Below are 15,931 nucleotides of genomic sequence, written 5' to 3'. Positions count from 1 at the left end.
CTGCGCAGACTCGGACGTCTTCCGTCCCTCCTTCCCAACGTGCGATGGGGCTCACAGTCAGTCATTCGTCAGTAGGGTAGTTATAGAAGTGCCTGAATATTCGCATTCGTGTACACGTTTAAAATCTCCGTAGCACACTGATAAGAGGGAAAGACCTAAAAGTGACGGCCGTGGTGACTTTTTTATGAGTTTATCTGTAAATTACGAGGAGGAATATCCCTCATTTCCCCCTGGACTTGAACAGGCACCTCGTGGGGCAGCACACGCAGACCGGCGGCGCGAGGGGCCCTAGGGGTCCTGGGCAGCGCACGTGCGGAAGGAAGTGGCGCTGTCTATCCGCGCGGCGCTGCTAGGCCCCTCAACGTGGAGCCATGGGAGGCCTGGAGAAAAAGAAGGTCAGTGGGGAAGATGCTCGGGTTCCAGAGGGTGGGACGTGGGAGCAGCAGAGTCTGGGGTCGGCGCCTTTTCCGGCCTCGGGCCATTGTGAGGCCGGAAATTGCCGGGTGGAAGCGACGGGAGACAGCCGAGAGGAGGGCTCCGATGGTGGGCGGGGACGGTAGTGGTGGCCCGATAAAGTCCAGTGAGGACTGTGGGGGAGTGTTGGGCTTACCAAACGCAGCCTCACCCCAAAAGCAGACTGGCCCGTGGCGTGGGACAACTGCTCACTGAGAAAGTCTACCTGGATTCGTGCTCCCTTTTTCTGTTGAGCCAAGCCCTGCCCTGGGCATTGGGGATGGCGACTAAAGCAGCCAAGATGTGGTCCGCGCCGTCCCTGGGCTCGCGTTCTAGAGGGGTTGACGGACACGAAAGTCAGCAACCAGACGGAACGACCCCAGGTTGCTAAACGGGGTGTGGAGAAAGCACTCCGGGATCCCCGGTGGAGACTGTCCACGGATCCCCCGTGGAGACTGTCCAGGGGTCCCCGGGGGAGACTGTCCACGGATCCCCCGTGGAGACTGTCCAGGGGTCCCCGGGGGAGACTGTCCAGGGGTCCCCTGTGGAGACTGTCCAGGGGTCCCCGGGGGAGACTGTCCACGGATCCCCGGTGGAGACTGTCCAGGGGTCCCCGGGGGAGACTGCACAGGGATCCCCGGGGGAGACTGTCCAGGGATCCCCGGTGGAGACTGCACAGGGATCCCCGGTGGAGACTGTCCAGGGATCCCCGGTGGAGACTGCACAGGGATCCCCGGTGGAGACTGTCCAGGGATCCCCGGGGGAGACTGTCCACGGATCCCCGGTGGAGACTGTCCAGGGATCCCCGGGGGAGACTGTCCACGGATCCCCGGTGGAGACTGGACAGGGATCTCCGGTGGAGACTGTCCACGGATCCCCGGTGGAGACTGTCCACGGATCTCCGGTGGAGACTGTCCAGGGGTCCCCGGGGGAGACTGCACAGGGATCCCCGGGGGAGACTGTCCAGGGATCCCCGGTGGAGACTGCACAGGGATCCCCGGTGGAGACTGTCCAGGGATCCCCGGTGGAGACTGCACAGGGATCCCCGGTGGAGACTGTCCAGGGATCCCCGGGGGAGACTGTCCACGGATCCCCGGTGGAGACTGTCCAGGGATCCCCGGGGGAGACTGTCCACGGATCCCCGGTGGAGACTGTCCAGGGATCCCCGGTGGAGACTGCACAGGGATCCCCGGTGGAGACTGTCCAGGGATCCCCGGGGGAGACTGTCCACGGATCCCCGGTGGAGACTGTCCAGGGATCCCCGGGGGAGACTGTCCACGGATCCCCGGTGGAGACTGGACAGGGATCTCCGGTGGAGACTGTCCACGGATCCCCGGTGGAGACTGTCCACGGATCTCCGGTGGAGACTGTCCACGGATCCCCGGTGGAGACTGCACAGGGATCCCCGGTGGAGACTGTCCACGGATCCCCGGTGGAGACTGTCCAGGGGTCCCCCGTGGAGACTGTCCAGGGGTCCCCAGTGGAGACTGTCCAGGAGTCCCCCGTGGAGACTGCACAGGGATCCCCGGTGGAGACTGTCCAGGGATCCCCGGTGGAGACTGTCCAGGGATCCCCGGGGGAGACTGTCCAGGGGTCCCCGGTGGAGACTGTCCACGGATCCCCGGTGGAGACTGTCCACGGATCTCCGGTGGAGACTGTCCACGGATCCCCGGTGGAGACTGCACAGGGATCCCCGGTGGAGACTGCACAGGGATCCCCGGTGGAGACTGTCCAGGGATCCCCGGTGGAGACTGCACAGGGATCCCCGGTGGAGACTGCACAGGGATCCCCGGTGGAGACTGTCAACGGATCCCCGGTGGAGACTGGACAGGGGTCCCCCGTGGAGACTGTCCAGGGGTCCCCCGTGGAGACTGTCCAGGGGTCCCCCGTGGAGACTGTCCAGGGGTCCCCCGTGGAGACTGTCCAGGGGTCTCCGGTGGAGACTGTCCAGGGATCCCCGGGGGAGACTGTCCACGGATCCCCGGGGGAGACTGTCCACGGATCCCCGGGGGAGACTGTCCACGGATCCCCGGTGGAGACTGTCCAGGGATCCCCGGTGGAGACTGTCCAGGGATCCCCGGGGGAGACTGTCCAGGGATCCCCGGGGGAGACTGTCCAGGGATCCCCGGGGGAGACTGTCCAGGGGTCCCCGGTGGAGACTGTACAGGGATCCCCGGGGGAGACTGTACAGGGGTCCCCGGGGGAGACTGCACAGGGGTCCCCGGTGGAGACTGCACAGGGATCCCCGGTGGAGACTGTCCAGGGGTCTCCGGTGGAGACTGTCCAGGGGTCCCCGGGGGAGACTGTCCAGGGGTCCCCGGTGGAGACTGCACAGGGATCCCCGGGGGAGACTGTACAGGGGTCCCCGGGGGAGACTGTACAGGGGTCCCCGGTGGAGACTGCACAGGAATCCCCGGTGGAGACTGTACAGGGGTCCCCGGTGGAGACTGTACAGGGATCCCCGTTTTAGTTGGTGTTGCCTCGGGGGGTGTCTTCGATGCAGAATTGTTCCGTTGAAATCAGAACATCTCACATCAGTTCTGGGGTGGGGGTGGGGGTGGGAGACCAGCAGGTGGGAGAGGTCGCCAGGATGGCTGGGGTCCGGTAGACCTAGGGAAGGGGGGTGGGGGGTACGCGGCGAGGCTGGGGCTGGACAGAGGCTGTTGATCGTGCCAGGCCCGTGCGCCGCAGTGAGGAGCTTCGATCTCATTCTAAATGCTGTAAGATGGAGCTTCCCGGGAGCTGCCCTGGCTGTGTGGGGAGTCATTCTGATGGCTGGGATGGGTGGGGTGAGGATGAAGGTGCATGGGGGCAGGAGCCCAGTTCCTGGAGCCATCGCCGCTGCCTCCTGGATTCAGGGGCCAGAACCAAGTATTGACGCCAGGCGCTCCGGTATGGGCTGCAGCATCATAGCCGCCAGCTGAACGCCTGCCCCACCGCTCCAGTTCCTTAAAATGTATTTTGTATACATATACGTGTATGTGTGTGTTCACTTAAAATCTATAAACATAAATATGTGTTTACGTGGAAGGCAGAGGGGCAGAGAGAGGTGGATCTCATGTCCACTGGTTCACTCCCCAAATGGCTGCCAACCAGGTCTGGGCCAGGCCTAAGCCAGGAGCTTCCTCCAGGTCTCCCATGTGGGTGCAGGGGCCCAAGGACGTGGACCATCTTCCACTGCTTTCCCAGGCACATTAGCAGGGAGCTGGATCTGAAGTGGAGCAGCCGGAACTCAGGCCGGCACCCAAATGGGATACCAGCATTGCAGGCAGCGGCTTCACTCGCTGAGCCACAGCACCGGCCCGAACACCCAGCTTGCTGAAACGGTCTGAGGCGGTCTTAGTGTCCCGGATGCACTGTTAGTGTGTGAGGGAGGGGCAGACGTAAGGAGCCTGCACCCACCCCACCCCCGTCAGGGTCCCTGGGTTCAGTTACTGGGTCCGGCTCCTGATTCCAGCCCGCTTGCTTCTGCAGACCCAGGGAGGCAGGAGTGGTGGCTTAAATAATCGGGTCCCTGCCACCCCCGTGGGAGCCCTGGGTGGAGCTCCCGGCTCTGGCTTTGGCCTGGCGTTTCTCATGCATCAGCAGATGGGAGCTCCCTGTTTGCTCTTCTCCCTCTCTGCCTCAAAAGTAAACAAAAACAGAATGGATGACGGCTGTGCTTCCTGCCTGTCTATCCATGAGTGGGAGCCCCTCCAGGAGGTTCCGATTGGACCCTGCCGATCTGGACCTGGCCGGGCCCCCTCAACACTGAGAAAGAACAGAGCTTAGCACGGCAGGCTGTGTGGGGCCGGGGCCGGGGCCGTGGGACGCGGAACGGTGAGAGCGAGGCGGCGCCCACGCGCTCCTCGGGAGCAGTAGAGGCCGGGCCTCTGTGCCGGCTTTCTCGTCCTCGCGGCTCCTGGCTCACTGCCTTGAGCGTGGTAGATGACCTCTTACCGTCCATGGGGTCGGGGGAGGCTTGGGCTTGTCAGCCAGGGTCGGTCACCCGCCAGGGAGCAGCGATTGCCCGAGAGGCCCTCTTAGGTGTTCACACTGCGCTGTGATGTGCCGTGAGCGGCCGTGTCCCCACGCAGGTCAACAGTGTGTCCCTGGCGGTAGCGCTTCCCGGGGCTTCGGGGAGAGCCTGAAGTCCCCCCTCCCCGTGGTGGTACGGAAGTTCAAATGAAGAGGGGCAGGGGAACACGGCTTCGGGTTACACTCAAGCTCTGGACTCAGACCTGAGCTCAGACCCTGGCCCCAGCTCTAACGAAAGCTGTGTGGCTGGAGCCAGTCATTTCACTGAGCCTGTTTCCCCCGTAGCAGATGGGGGTTCTATTGGTGGCCGCCTCCCTTGACTGTCCCAGCCAACACGCGGAGCCGGGACCCCGCCCCCAGCAGCTTGCACGTCTGTGTGCTCCACACTGCCAGCTGCAGGGACCGTGCAGCTCAGCCAGGCAGGCCCAGAAGCCCTGGCCTGCTGGGCCCAGTTGGATGCTCACCCTGCCCTGCCGCTGTCACTAATGGAGCGCCGGTTTTTCCTTCCCCAAGTATGAGCGAGGCTCCGCCACCAACTACATCACCCGGAACAAAGCCCGGAAGAAGCTGCAGCTGAGCCTGGCTGACTTCAGGTGATGGGGGGGGAGGGGAGGGGAGCGGAGGACCCTGGGCAGCCCAGGCAGCCCGGGGAGGGGCCGCACCGCGGAGGCTCAGCCGCAGCCTGTGTTCCCCGAGCTGGAGCTGCCGGGCTGTCTGGGAGGCGGGCGTTCCTTCTCGGTCTCCCTGGCCTGGCTCCGGGGAGCCCACTTTGCCAGGTGTGGTCTGGGGGAAGCAGGGAGGGAGCCGGGGCCTCGGGAGGGGCCAGCGAGGTTGGACTGAGTCTTCGCTACGTGAGACCCCCGATGCTGCAGCGAGGGGTCCGCGCTTCTCATTGAGTCAAATCCGGACTTGTCTACAGCCCCTTGGCCGTCCTCGGCTCCTGCAGCCCCGCCGGGCCCTTGCTTTTCCTTCAGACGTGCCCAGCTCTCTCCACATACACGGCCTTTCTCCCTGTTCTTGGGATCTTCTCCCACCGTCTGCACGGTGGAAATGTTGATTTCTGCGCAAGACCTGCCCCACCTCCCCCAGCCGCGAGGGCTGCCTGCCTCTCACCCCATCGCCGCCCTGCTCACCCCCTCCTGGTCCTGGCACACTTGGAGCCGTCAGAGCCCTGCTGTGCGTGGTGGTGGGGGGTGCTGGGCCCCTGGTCCCTGTCACCGTCGCCCGCAGTGCAGGGCTCTGCACCTGTGCCGTGGGACGAGTGGCTTCTGCCTTGCAGGCGGCTCTGTATCCTGAAGGGCATCTATCCGCACGAGCCCAAGCACAAGAAGAAGGTGAACAAGGGCTCCACGGCCGCGCGCACCTTCTACCTCCTCAAAGACATCAAGTTCCTCCTCCACGAGCCCATTGTCAACAAGTTCCGGGAGTACAAGGTGAGGCCCGGCCCGGGGCGCGGAGCTGCACTGAGCGGGACGAGCCGCAGGGATTCGGCAGGGAATTGCGGGCTGTTTAGTGTTTGGGTTTGGTGGGCGTAGAACCCGGGAAGCGCTCAGGGGCCTTCTGCCATGTTGTTTGCCATTGAGATTGCTCCCAGGGGACCAAGGCTTTCCTTCCACAAATGGAGATCACTGTTGGTCCCATACCACGGGGAAAGCCGAAACCTAAGTATTGCAAGCAGCAGCCATTCAAGGCAGACTAATGGGAAGGAGCGGCTGGCTGCCGGAGCCCTGATGGCCAGTGAGGCCCCTGTGGGGGTCAGGATGGGGGGAGCGCAGCGCCACCTGGTGGTGCACAGGAGAACAGGCTGCCTCTGCTCTTCCATGGGCCCGCCGGGGAGGCGGCTGTCCGGAGCTGCTGTGGCTAGTCCCCGCAGAGGAGCACGGAGGCCGAGAAGTGCTTGGAGGGAAGAAGTCGGGTGGGTTGGAGGGCCTGGCCCCAGCTGCGTTTTTCTGGGTGACTGCCACACACATCGCACTGACAGACTAGAGCTGGGAGCCAAGGCCAGCCTTCCCAGCCCTGATCCACCTCAGGGGCAGGTGGTCTGGCAGAGGGGCTGGTGTGCCCTGGCTGCCTCCCCGTCAGCCTGCAGCGTCAGCCCGTCCGTGGGTGGTTGCCCTGGCCTGGCTCTGCTCGTTGGCATAGGCCGGGCGTGGTGCTCCATGGAGGGCGCTGGTCTGTGGACACTGGGACCAGGGGTTGGCCACACAGGCAGATGGCAGCGCCCGCCTCGGGATGCACTGAGAAGCCCCCGCCTGCCGTGGCCGTCACCATGGGAGACCAGCTTTTGAGGTCCCTTTCTGCGTCCAGGTGTTTGTCCGGAAGCTGCGGAAGGCCTACGGGAAGAGCGAGTGGAACACGGTAGAGCGCCTGAAAGACAACAAGCCCAACTACAAGCTGGACCACATCGTCAAGGAGCGGTGAGCCCCTCGCCGCCAGGCTGCAGCGCCGGGGCACGGCGGGCGGCCCGGCCAAGGCCTTGCTGGGAGGGGGCACACCAGGCTGCCAGCGCCGGGGCACGGCGGGCGGCCCGGCCAAGGCCTTGCTGGGAGGGGGCACACCAGGCTGCCAGCGCCGGGGCACGGCGGGCGGCCCGGCCAAGGCCTTGCTGGGAGGGGGCACACCAGGCTGCCAGCGCCGGGGCACGGCGGGCGGCCCGGCCAAGGCCTTGCTGGGAGGGGGCACACCAGGCTGCCAGCGCCGGGGCACGGCGGGCGGCCCGGCCAAGGCCTTGCTGGGAGGGGGCACACCAGGCTGCCAGCGCCGGGGCACGGCGGGCGGCCCGGCCAAGGCCTTGCTGGGACGGGGCACACCAGGCTGCCAGCGCCGGGGCACGGCGGGCGGCCCGGCCAAGGCCTTGCTGGGAGAGCCTGCGTGCTTTGGAAGGGGGCACACCAAAGTGACCTGACAGCTCAATAGAGTGGTTGCAAGTTGCTGCAAGCACCATGAGGGACGTAGACGGCGTGAGAACTGGTGGGAGGGTGCTATCTACAGGCCTGGCAGAGGGAGACTGTGGGCCAGCTGTGGGGAGCGCATTCCCAGCAGCACGTGCGAAGGCCCTGTGCGAGGAGAGGTGGAGCTCTGGAGCTGCACGTGGGCTGTCAGACCTGGACGCCTCTGGCCTTCCCAGCCGGCACTCACTGGCCACATCAGTGACTTGGTTTTTTTTGTTTGTTTGTTTGTTTTTTTAAGATTTTACTTATCTACATGAGAGGTAGAGTTACAGAGACAGAGAAAGAGAGAGAGAGAGGTCTTCCATCTGCTGGTTCACTCCTCAAATGGCTGCAGTGGCCAGAGCTGAGCCAATCAGGAGGCAGGAGCCAGGAGCTTCTTCCAGGTCTCCTATGCAGGTGCAGGGACCCAAGCACATGGCCCATCTTCTATTGATTTCCCAGGCCATAGCAGAGAGCTGGATCGCAAGAGGAGCATCTGGGACTTGAACTGGCACCCATAAGGGATGCTGGTGCCACAGGTGGAGGCTTAGCCTACTACGCCACAGCGCCGGCCCCACATCAGTAATTCTTAACCAAGGGTGACTTTTTCCCCTTTGGGGGGCATTTGGCAATGCCTGGAGACACTTTTGTTCTCACATCTCGGGTGGAGTGGGCAGAGGCCAGGGATGTAGCAAACACCACACAATGCACAGGACGACCCAGGTGTCTGGTGGTTCAGAAACCTGGGCCCCAGTGAACATTGGTCCTCTCCTGGGGGCTGGACACGCAGCACCAGGATGAGAGGGCTCTGCTGTGCTATGGCTGACCGCGGGCTGTCACGGGAGGAGCCCTGACCCGGACGTTAGTGCATCTGCTCGCCCCAGCTCTGATAAGGAAACCACGAGAGTTCCTGTCCTGCCCAGCACACAGCTGTCGTGTGAGACCGGTGGAAAAAGCCAGGGCCTGGACTCGGGCACACCCCACTGCTACCCCGTCACCTCAGCCAGAGCCAGAGCTTAAAGAAACTCAGGTGCCCCAGCATGGCCAGTGCTGTTCCTAGAAAGTGCCTCAGTTGTTGGGTTTGTCGGCCAGGTGGAGCGTTGGGAATCTGCAAGGCACCGGGTAGCCAGGTGAGGTTCCTGCCCCCATACCCAGAACCCTTATGAGAGGGGCTGGCACGTTCTCTCTTGGCCTGTGTGTGAGACCTGGCAGGCCATTGCTGGCTCATTGCCTTCTGGGCTAAAAGAACAACACCTGGTCCTGTGGCTTCTAGAGTCGTCTTTTTGTTGTTGTTGTTTATTTATTGGAAAGGCAGAGTTACAGAGAATGAAAGGGAGAGACAGAGAGGGATCGTCCATCTGCTGGTTCCCCAGGTGGCTGCAATGGCTAGGACTGGACCAGGCCAAAGCCAGGAGCCTAGAATTCCATCCAGGTCTCCCACATGTGTGGCAGGGGCTCAAACACTTGGGCCGTCTTCTGCTGCTTTCCCAGGCGCATTAACAGGGAGCTGGGTCAGAAGTGGAGCAGCTGGGAGTTGAACCACTGCTCGTATGGGATGCTGGCGTCACACCCAGTGGCTTAACCTGCTGTGCCCTAATTCTGCCCCCAAAGCCTCAGAATTAAACCAGCAATCTGGTCCAGTGATGTCTTTTTTGGATGGAGCTGGGGCCAGCTGACACCCAGTAACCCCGCAGGGGGTTAGGGTCACGGTTGAGAATACAGTGGGATCCAGGTGTCGTATCTGTGGTTCAGTGTCTTCCCCAGGATTGGTGCCTTTGTCCCTGAACAGGGCAGCTGTGTAGTATCAGATTCCCCACTCTCACTAGCTTCCTCTTTTTTTTAAGATTTATTTTATTTGTTTGAAAGGCAGGGCGACAGGCAGAGGCAGAGAGAGAGAGAGAGAGAGAGAGAGAGAGAGAGAGAGAGGTCTTCCATCCTCTGGTTCACTGCCCAAATGGCTGTAACAGCCAGAGCTGGACCAGTCTGAAGCCAGGAGCCTGGAGCTTCTTCCGGGTCCCCCACATGGGTGCAGAGGCCTAAGCACTAGGGCCATCTTCCGCTTTCCCAGGCCATAGCAGAGAGCTGGATCTGGAACCAGCACCATATGGGATGCGGGCGCTGCAGGCAGGAGCTTCACCCACCATGCCGCAGCGCCGCCCCGGCTTCCTCTTTTGCTACGTGGTCTTGCTGTGACGCCTCATGGCCCAGCCCCAGGTGCAGCACTTTAGCTCCAATTGGCCCTGCCAGCTGGACAGGTCTGGGTGATGGGGGAAGGAAGGCAGCCTGTGGCCAGGCCGGGAGCCCACCCCGCCTCAGCTTGTTTGGGTGCCTTTGTTCCGTGTGTTCCCCACCTGGGACCTCCTGGTCCATTTCCTGAGCCCCACCTCAGTCCGCCTGCCTTCCCCACAGCATATGCATGTGGGCAGGGCTGGGTCTGTGGGGAGCAGGGGTCTCGTAAGGACTCTGTCCTCAGGGCCCAGCGTGCACGTCCTGGCTGGGTGGCTCCCCCAGGGCTCTGCCCAGCTCTGCTGTTGGAAGCTGGGACCTCCAGGTCAGGTGGTGGCAGTGGCGAGACCTGGCTCGGGGCATGGCGCCTCCGGGGTGGTGGGGACCCCCGGAGTGCAGGCTGAGTGAGCCCGCGGGGGCTGCCCTGTGGCCCGCAGGTACCCCACGTTCATCGACGCTCTGCGGGACCTGGACGACGCCTTGTCCATGTGCTTCCTCTTCTCCACGTTCCCGCGGACGGGCAAGTGCCACGTGCAGACCATTCAGCTCTGCCGCCGGCTCACCGTGGAGTTCCTGCACTACGTCATCGCCGCCCGCGCCCTGCGCAAGGTGAGCTGGAAGCACCCGGCCACGGCCCACCCTGGCCCTGCCCTGGCCCTGCCCTGCCCTGCCGCCCGGGGTCCTCACCCCGCTCCGTCCGTCTCCCCGGCTCCAGGTCTTCCTGTCCATCAAAGGCATTTACTACCAGGCTGAGGTGCTGGGCCAGCCCATCGTGTGGATCACGCCCTACACCTTCTCCCACGACGTGAGTTTGCCCTGGGTGGGAGGAGCTTGTGTTGGTCCCAGGGGGATAAGTGGCATAGGGGCTTGCTGTGTGCTAGCTTCTGAGCAGAGGGGACTTTCGGGAGCCCCAGACTGGCCCCGCTCCAGCCCCCTCAGCTGGTGACCCTGGCCATGTTCCTTGGCCTCTGTGCCACGGTGAACCAGGTGCTTCTGCCTTGTAGACCTCATCGAGAGGACTTGGGGAAAAGTCCCCAAAGGCCAGTGCTTGGCCGCTGGGCTGCTGGCTGGACAGCAAGGACAGAGCCAGCACCTGGCTCGGGGCAGAGCCCAGTGTGTCCACACTGTGTTTGCCTCATCGGGGCGGCGGTGGGGGAGGGAATGGGCAGGGCGGGGTTGAGGAGCAGGGAACACCCAGCATGCAACGCTGCTTCCTCCTGGCGAGGTGGGCAGGGCTCCTCGTGTGGGCCCATTCCTAGCTGCTGGTCCCCGGGGACCTCGGCCGGCCTTGCCGCCTGCTCCTGGAGGCCTGTGTTTGGCCCACCTTGCTGCTTGTTCCTGGGGCGGGACCTGGTGTCTCCTGTGGCGAGCAGGTGCTCCCGTCCTGGCCGAGGAGCGGGCTTGCTCCCGGTCCAGCAGGGGTCCGCGTCCCTGGCTGCTGTCCTGGATGCAGGCTGCTGGGGGTGCCAGGCCTGGGCCCGCCCTCACCACGGGGGTCCCAGGTGGGCCTGGGCCCTCAGCAGCTGCCGCTCCCCTTCCCTGGTGCACACGTGGGTCATCAAAGCCTGTGGCTGTCGCCTCTTCCTCTCTCCTCCTGCCTTCCTGTCTGATGTCCACCCCCGGGCTGCTCGCACTGCTCTCTCTGTGTCTCTTTGTGTTATCGCGGGGGTGAATAGGGCCCCGGCGGGCCAGCCTCCACACAGCTGCCCTGGGGGCAGGGAGCCGGCCGGGCCACACACGGGCACTGCTTCCTTTCAGCAGAGACCTCGGCGCGCCCTCTCCCGTGAACAGTGTTGGGCCCCCGGCCGTGGGACCCAGGCTGCTCCGTGCTCAGGTGCACCTGCCAGGCCCACAGCACAAGGGGCCGGACAGCAAGGAGGGGAAGCACCTAGGTCGTGGGCGCAGCCACGCATGGTGACACTTCCCGGGGACTCCTCCGAGCTCTGGGTGCAGGCGTGGGGTTGGCCTCCCTGGGCTCAGAGGGCGCTAGGGTGCCTTGCCAAATGGAGGTGCTTGGCTCCTGTCTCAGATCTGTGCTGTCTTGCTGTCCCCTCTGCCCTGTGCCCTGCTTGGGGGTTGGCAGCTCATGAGGGGGCTCTGGGGCTTGATCCCAGCGAGTCACTTCCCTGCCTGCTCTTTCCCATGAGCTCCCCTGGGGCGGGGCCAGGCCAGCTGGGTCTGGGGAGGGCTGTGCTCCCAGCTTGCACGGGCCACTCCCGGAGCACACGTGAAACTTGTGTCGTGGGGTGGGTGATGGAGAAGGCGTGAGCGCCAACCAACACCAGATTTAGGGAAAGCAATCGCCCTAAGGACAGAAGTCAAACTGGGGCTTGGAAGGTTGTGGGGACCACTGGGGCAGCAGAGGGCGGGGTCGGCCACCCACGGGCCTTTTCTCACTGCCGGCTCCCCCTGCACGGCGCGGGGTCATCAGTGTCTCCGTGGGCCTCTGACCTAGAGCCTGGCTGTGCTCAGGGTGCCCCAGGCAGGGTCGTGCCGCACAGCCCCTGTTCCTGGGCCCATTGCTGATGCTCCTCTTGTGCCCCCCAGCACCCAACAGACGTGGACTACAGGGTCATGGCCACCTTCACCGAGTTCTACACCACCCTGCTGGGCTTTGTCAACTTCCGCCTCTACCAGTCGCTCAACCTCCAGTACCCGCCCAAGGTAGCACCTGCCCGGCCCCTTCTCCCCAAGGGCAGGGGTCACACTCTTCCCACTGACCCTCCCCTGCCTCCCAGCTCGAGGGTCAGGCCCACACAGACAGGAAGGTCAGCGAGGACGCCTACGCTCTGGACTCGGAGAGCTCGATGGAGGTGAGAGGCGGTGGGCAGTCTCGGGGCACGGCTGCTACCCTTCCCAGCTGGCCCCCCACTCACGACCCCCACCTGCTCTCTCGCAGAAGCTGGCGGCCCTCAGCGCCAGCCTGGCCCGCGTGGTGGTACCTGCCATGGAAGAGGAGGTCGAGGTGGATGAGTTTCCGGCCGATGGGGTGAGCACTGTGCTGGCTGAGGGGCTGGGGGCTGGGGCTAGAAGGGAGCCGGGGAGGGGTCATGGTCCCCTCCGGGGGTGGTGCAAGGCCTGGCCCCTCGCCCTGCAGGAGGTGGCGGCCCAGGAGCAGGACCGCAGGAAGGAGCTGGAGGCGCAGGAGAAGCACAAGAAGCTGTTTGAGGGCCTCAAGTTCTTCCTGAGCCGCGAGGTGCCCCGCGAGGCCTTGGCCTTCGTCATCAGGTGGGGGCCCGAGCACCGCCCAGCAGCGCCGCCTTGGCTGTCCTCTGGCTGGGGCCCCATTTCCAGCTCAGGGCAGAGGGTGGGCAGGTTCTGGGGATGGGAGGAGGGGCCGCATCCCGAGAGCGTGAGTGTGTGGGCGGGGGGCCAGGACAGGCACCTCATGCCTGGGTGCCCTCCTGGGATCTCTGCCTGTAGGAGTTTTGGGGGGGATGTGTCCTGGGACAAGTCTTTGTGCATTGGAGCCACCTATGACGTCACAGACCCACACATCACCCACCAGATCGTCGACCGGCCTGGGCAGCAGACGCCCGTCATCGGCAGGTAGGCTCCCACGGCCCTGTTGGGTTCTGGGTGTGGAGATGTTCCTTGGAAGCCCCTGGGCTGCCCCCACGCCCCGTGACCTCTGCCCCCGCCGCTCTGCGCCAGGAGCTACGTGCAGCCCCAGTGGGTGTTTGACTGCGTGAACGCCCGGCTCCTGCTCCCCGTGGCAGAGTACTTCCCCGGGGTGCAGCTGCCCCCGCACCTCTCACCCTTCGTGTCCGAGAAGGAAGGCGACTACGTCCCACCCGAGAAGCTGAAGCTGCTGGCCCTGCAGCGGGGGGAGGAGCCAGGTGCGCAGGAGGGGCGGGGCGGGGTGGGCCTCAGAGGTGGCTGGCTCCAGAGGCCTGTGAACCCACTGGGGAGCATGGCCCGGGGGAGGGGAACATGTGTTCCGTGCCGCGTGGAGTGACAGAGCGGAGGGGTCCCGAGTGTCACTGTTTGTCTCAGTGACAGTGGCAGCTCGGGCCCGGGGCTCACAGTGGCGGGGCGGACGGGCTGGTCCTGGGGCCCATGCTTGCCCCGCTAGGGAAGAGCAGCGTCTGCGGCGCCACCAGTCACTGGCTGTCTGTAGGAGATGTGAAAGAGTCGGAGGAGGAGGAGGAGGAGGAGGAGGAAGAGGAGGAGGAAGACGCCGAAGGTGGGGGTGAAGAGGAGGGAGAAGATGGAGGCGAGGAGGAAGACGGGGAGGCTGGTTCGGAGGAGGAGGGAGAGGCCCGACTGGCAGCCCTGGAGGAGCAGAGGATGGAAGGGAAGGTATGGAGCAGATGGCCTGGGGGCGCAGCCTGGGAACAGCCCCACGGCCCCGAGGGGCGGAGCCAGGGCCCTGAGCCAGGCCACCGTGCTGTGTCCCCAGAAGCCCAGGGTGACGGCGGGCACCCTGAAGCTGGAGGACAAGCAGCGGCTGGCCCAGGAGGAGGAGAGCGAGGCCAAGCGCCTGGCCATCATGATGATGAGGAAGCGGGAGAAGTACCTGTACAACAAGATCATGTTTGGCAAGAGGCGCAAGATCCGCGAGGTGAGTGCGCCGCCGTCCACGTGAGCCCGGAGGCCGCCCGGCCGTGGGGGCAGGCCGGGCTCTCCCAGCCTTTCCTGAGGTCACCCCGAGATCTCGGCTGTCTCCTTCCTGCCCCGACTGCCGTCCCGGCAGCCTCCGGGGCTGTGACAGGCTTCCATCAAGATTCTCCTTGTGTTGTTTTGTACAAAACCACGTAGGTTCATGGATAAATTTCATTTGCTTTTATTTTCTTCGAAAGGCAGGAGGGAGAGACAGATTTGCTAGGCCAGGCTCACGCGGGGAGCTCAGCTTCCGATCTGGGTCTCCGCCGGGTGGCCAGGATCCAGCTGCTGGAACCGCTGCCTGCCGTCTGCCAGAGTGTGCTTTAGCGGCAAGCAGCAGGGCCAAGGCTCGACCCCAGGCACTGGACGCGGGCTGTGCGTTTCCTCTCAACCACCCGGCCACACGCCCACCCCCTGCAAGCGCTCATTTAAATGAAAAACAAAGCAGGTGGTGTGAAGGCGCCGCCCAGTGAGCCCAGTGGCCCAGTGAGCCCAGTGACGTGGTGCCGGAATGCTAGCGCGTGTCTGAGGGGCACCGCAGATAAATAGCCTGGTGCAGACCACTTCCGTGGCCAGAATCTGGGAGTCCTACCACGGCAGTCAGAACTGGCCGGCCCCGGCCCACAAGGCCACTGTCAGCCGTGCCTAGAAGACTCCCCTGAGGCCTGTCCCCACACCCACCCCCCCATGGGGGCGTTGCAGGCTGCACTGAGGCGCAGGCGCTGCTGTGGTTTTGAGCTCGACATTGCCCGTTGCCCGAGGGGTCTTCGGCGTCTGGGGCAGGTTAGGACGGCGCCCAGCCTTCCCGAGTGGACGGGTTGCCAGGGCTCCCGCCAGCTCCGGGAACCTGGGATTCTCAGCTCGAGATCCTCAGGACCGTAAAATAATAAAGAGCGGTAAAGACCAGGGCCAGCTCCTCCCCTACGGCGAGAGGCAGCAGCGGCCCCGATCCCTGTGGCGTTTACCTGGGAGCTCCACCTGGTAGCAGCTCCACTCTGCCAGCCGCGGCCACCGCAGCTGATGCCGGCCCTCCCTCCTCCTCACAGGCCAACAAGCTGGCGCAGAAGCGGAGAGCCCACGACGAGGCGCTGCGGTCAGAGAGGAAGGCCAAGAAGGCAAGGCCGGTGTGAGTGCCGCGGCCCCGCACGGCACAGGGCGGAGGCAGGCCCAGGACCTGAGCTTGGTGATGGAGCAGAGGCGCTTGTTCTCATGCCCCCTCCCCCGGCCGGCCCTGGCACCCTCGCGCTGCCTGGCCGGGCCCACGGGCAGCACCGGCCTCCCCTGGAGTTCCTGCCTGTGGCCAGGCCGAGAAGAGGACGCAGGGCCAGGGCCCCGCCAGCCCATCCCCTGCTCCGCTCCTCGCTGGCTTCCCTCCCCTCTTGCTCGTTTGGACCCCTGATTCTCAGGGTGCTGTGATGGGGCGGAGGGCAGGGGAGCATCTGTTATTAAATGGCTGTCTGGCGCAGCCACCTGGAGCCTGTGTACATGAGCCTTGCTGGCCGGGGGAGGGACCGTTCGTGCCCCGTGCTGCGGGCTGGGCTGGCCCTGGCTGTTGAGCAAGGTGGGCGCAGGGCTGCGGGTGCGGGCCGGGCAGGGGGCCGGGCCTTGGTTCACATCCTAGGCCAGTGCGCCCTTGCCCCTGCACAGCTGCTCCCTGGTGAGTCACAGGTAAATCCCGAGGCTCCTCAAGGGTGTATCGG

At 64.5% G+C, this 15,931-nt stretch overlaps 1 protein-coding gene across 1 annotated transcript; it reads left to right on the top strand.

The window, feature by feature from the left end:
• The first annotated feature begins 304 nt into the window (after positions 1-304).
• Positions 305-15,706, top strand: PES1 (pescadillo ribosomal biogenesis factor 1). Its single transcript, XM_062182415.1, has 15 exons — positions 305-395; positions 4,984-5,063; positions 5,750-5,903; positions 6,778-6,887; positions 10,064-10,235; positions 10,342-10,431; positions 12,174-12,290; positions 12,365-12,439; positions 12,526-12,615; positions 12,724-12,854; positions 13,050-13,175; positions 13,281-13,465; positions 13,747-13,928; positions 14,029-14,190; positions 15,278-15,706. Exons 1-15 carry the CDS (start codon positions 372-374, stop codon positions 15,359-15,361), a joined length of 1,782 nt encoding a protein of 593 aa, XP_062038399.1. The 5' UTR covers positions 305-371; the 3' UTR covers positions 15,362-15,706.
• Positions 15,707-15,931: the final 225 nt, after the last annotated feature.

Source organism: Lepus europaeus, chromosome 23 (genome assembly GCF_033115175.1).
Source record: "Lepus europaeus isolate LE1 chromosome 23, mLepTim1.pri, whole genome shotgun sequence".
NCBI lineage: Eukaryota > Metazoa > Chordata > Mammalia > Lagomorpha > Leporidae > Lepus > Lepus europaeus.
This window is presented reverse-complemented; position numbering and strand designations above follow the sequence as displayed.